Genomic DNA, 1994 nt, shown 5'->3' with positions numbered 1-1994 from the left:
AGAGGGAACACAAGCAGCGGGAGTGGGAGAGGGAGAAGCAGGCTCCCCACAGAGCAGGGAGCCCGAGGCGGGACTCGATCCCAGGACCCTGGGATCATGACCTGAGCCGAAGGCAGTTGCTTAACTGAGCCACCCAGGCGCCCCTAGTAATTTTTGTTTTATTTATTTATTTTTTTAAAGATTTTATTTATTTATTTGACAGAGAGAGACAGAGACAGAGAGGAAACACAAGCAGGGGGAGTGGGGGAGGGAGAAGCAGGCTTCCCACTGAGGAGCGAGCCCGACGCGGGGCTCGATCCCAGGACCCTGGGATCATGACCCGAGCCGAAGGCAGATGCCTAAAGACTGAGCCACCCAGGCGCCCCTATTTGCTTGTTTTTAAAATTTCATGACATCTCTAGATTCTCTAATGAAACCTTGTTTTCTCATGCGAATGCTACTCACCTTAGATCTGTCCCACGATTTTCATTCTGATCTTCACTGTCATGGATTTCCCATTTTTCTTCTGAAATACACACTAGGAAAAAGCAGTATAAATTATAAAAATTTATAGAAAAATTGTTAGAATTCTAGGTCCATGATGAGTTGTGACCATGGCAGGTTTATTAATGAAAATATTCCCTTTCCATTTTTTTCCCTTGAAATAGCAAGTTACATTGGATCTCTAATTGATTTAGTAAGTAAGAATGTTGTCATTCCTACCTATTGAGGCCAGGTTCCTGAAGGTTTCCTGCATCACATCTCTGTAGAGTTTCTTCTGGGATGGATCCAGGAGAGCCCACTCCTCCATGGTGAACTTAACAGTCACATCCTCAAAGGCCACTGAGTCCTAAATAATCCCATATATATGTATATAGGATGGGTGAGATGGACCACTGAAGACCTATACTCAATTTATAAGTAGTTCACATATGATTTCCAGAGCCTAAGTAAACTGGGGGGACAAAGGTATTTCTTTCCTTCCTGTTCCAAAGGTGGGGCATTGTAAGGATGATAGGGTTTGCTCACTCCTGAGCAAATATGTGGTATTTGTTCCAAAGCCACTTCTCCAATTCTATGTCACCAAAAAGGTGTCCAACAGTTCACTTCTAACATAAACTACCCAGAATTTAAGTCAGATTCATAGTTTAAGAAGTCAGTCCCAACACTGCCCCTATTTGTGATACCAGCTACAAATGGGGAGCCAAGTTTACTATTTCAACAGCCAACTACAAATTCAGATTCCCTCCACACTCTGTCTTGTTTGTTAATTTACTGAAATCATTTTGAGAAACTTAGCAAAATGCTTTATTTACCATTACCAGTTTACTGTAAAGCATACAACGCAGGAACAGAGAAAAGTTGCAATGCATAGGACGAGTTAAGTTGGTGGTATGGGTAAGGGTAATGGAGAAGGGGGTGTGCAGAGCTCCTACCTCGCTATGGACACACCAACCTCCCAGCACTTGGATGGATTCACCAATGCACAAGCTGTCAGAATCCTGTCTTTAAGAGTTCTGATGGGGGCGCCTGGGTGGCTCAGTTGGTTAAGCAACTGCCTTCGGCTCAGGTCATGACCCTGGAGTCCAGGGATCGAGTCCCACATCGGGCTCCCTGCTCGGCAGGGAGTCTGCTTCTCCCTCTGACCCTCCTCCCTCTCATGCTCTCTGTGTCTCATTCTCTCTCTTGCAAATAAAATCTTTAAAAAAAAAAAAAAAGAATTCTGATGGAGGTTTCATTACATGGACACAATTTACTAAATCATTGGCCATTGGTGATTAACTCAATTTCCAGCCCCTGTCCTATACCCAGCAGCTGGGAGCTGCAGCTCAACATTCTAAACATTTAATCAAAGCTTGCTATTTCAGGGGGCACCTGGGTGGCGCAGTTGGTTAAACGTCTGACTTTGGCTCAGGTCATGATCCCAGGGTCCTGGGATCTAGCCCCACTCAGGCTCCCTGCTCAGCAGGGAGTCTGCTTCTCCCTCTCCCTCTGCCCCTCCCCCTGCTCCTCCT

General features: G+C 45.4%; 1 protein-coding gene across 1 annotated transcript; it reads right to left on the bottom strand.

Moving 5' to 3' along the window:
- Nucleotides 1-526: 526 nt before the first annotated feature.
- On the bottom strand, nucleotides 527-829 carry LOC145718952 (putative KRAB domain-containing protein ZNF788; the record flags this gene model as incomplete). The annotated part of the gene is made up of 1 exon (XM_081810453.1): nucleotides 527-829. A coding segment is annotated over one exon (156 nt), but the record flags the coding sequence as incomplete, so codon positions are not given.
- Nucleotides 830-1994: the final 1165 nt, after the last annotated feature.

This window comes from Leptonychotes weddellii, unplaced genomic scaffold, assembly GCF_054177405.1.
Source record: "Leptonychotes weddellii isolate Sample4059 unplaced genomic scaffold, ASM5417740v2 HiC_scaffold_26206, whole genome shotgun sequence".
Taxonomy (NCBI): Eukaryota; Metazoa; Chordata; class Mammalia; order Carnivora; family Phocidae; genus Leptonychotes; species Leptonychotes weddellii.
The sequence above is the reverse complement of the archived record's forward strand: the minus strand, read 5'-3'. Positions and strand labels throughout refer to the sequence as shown.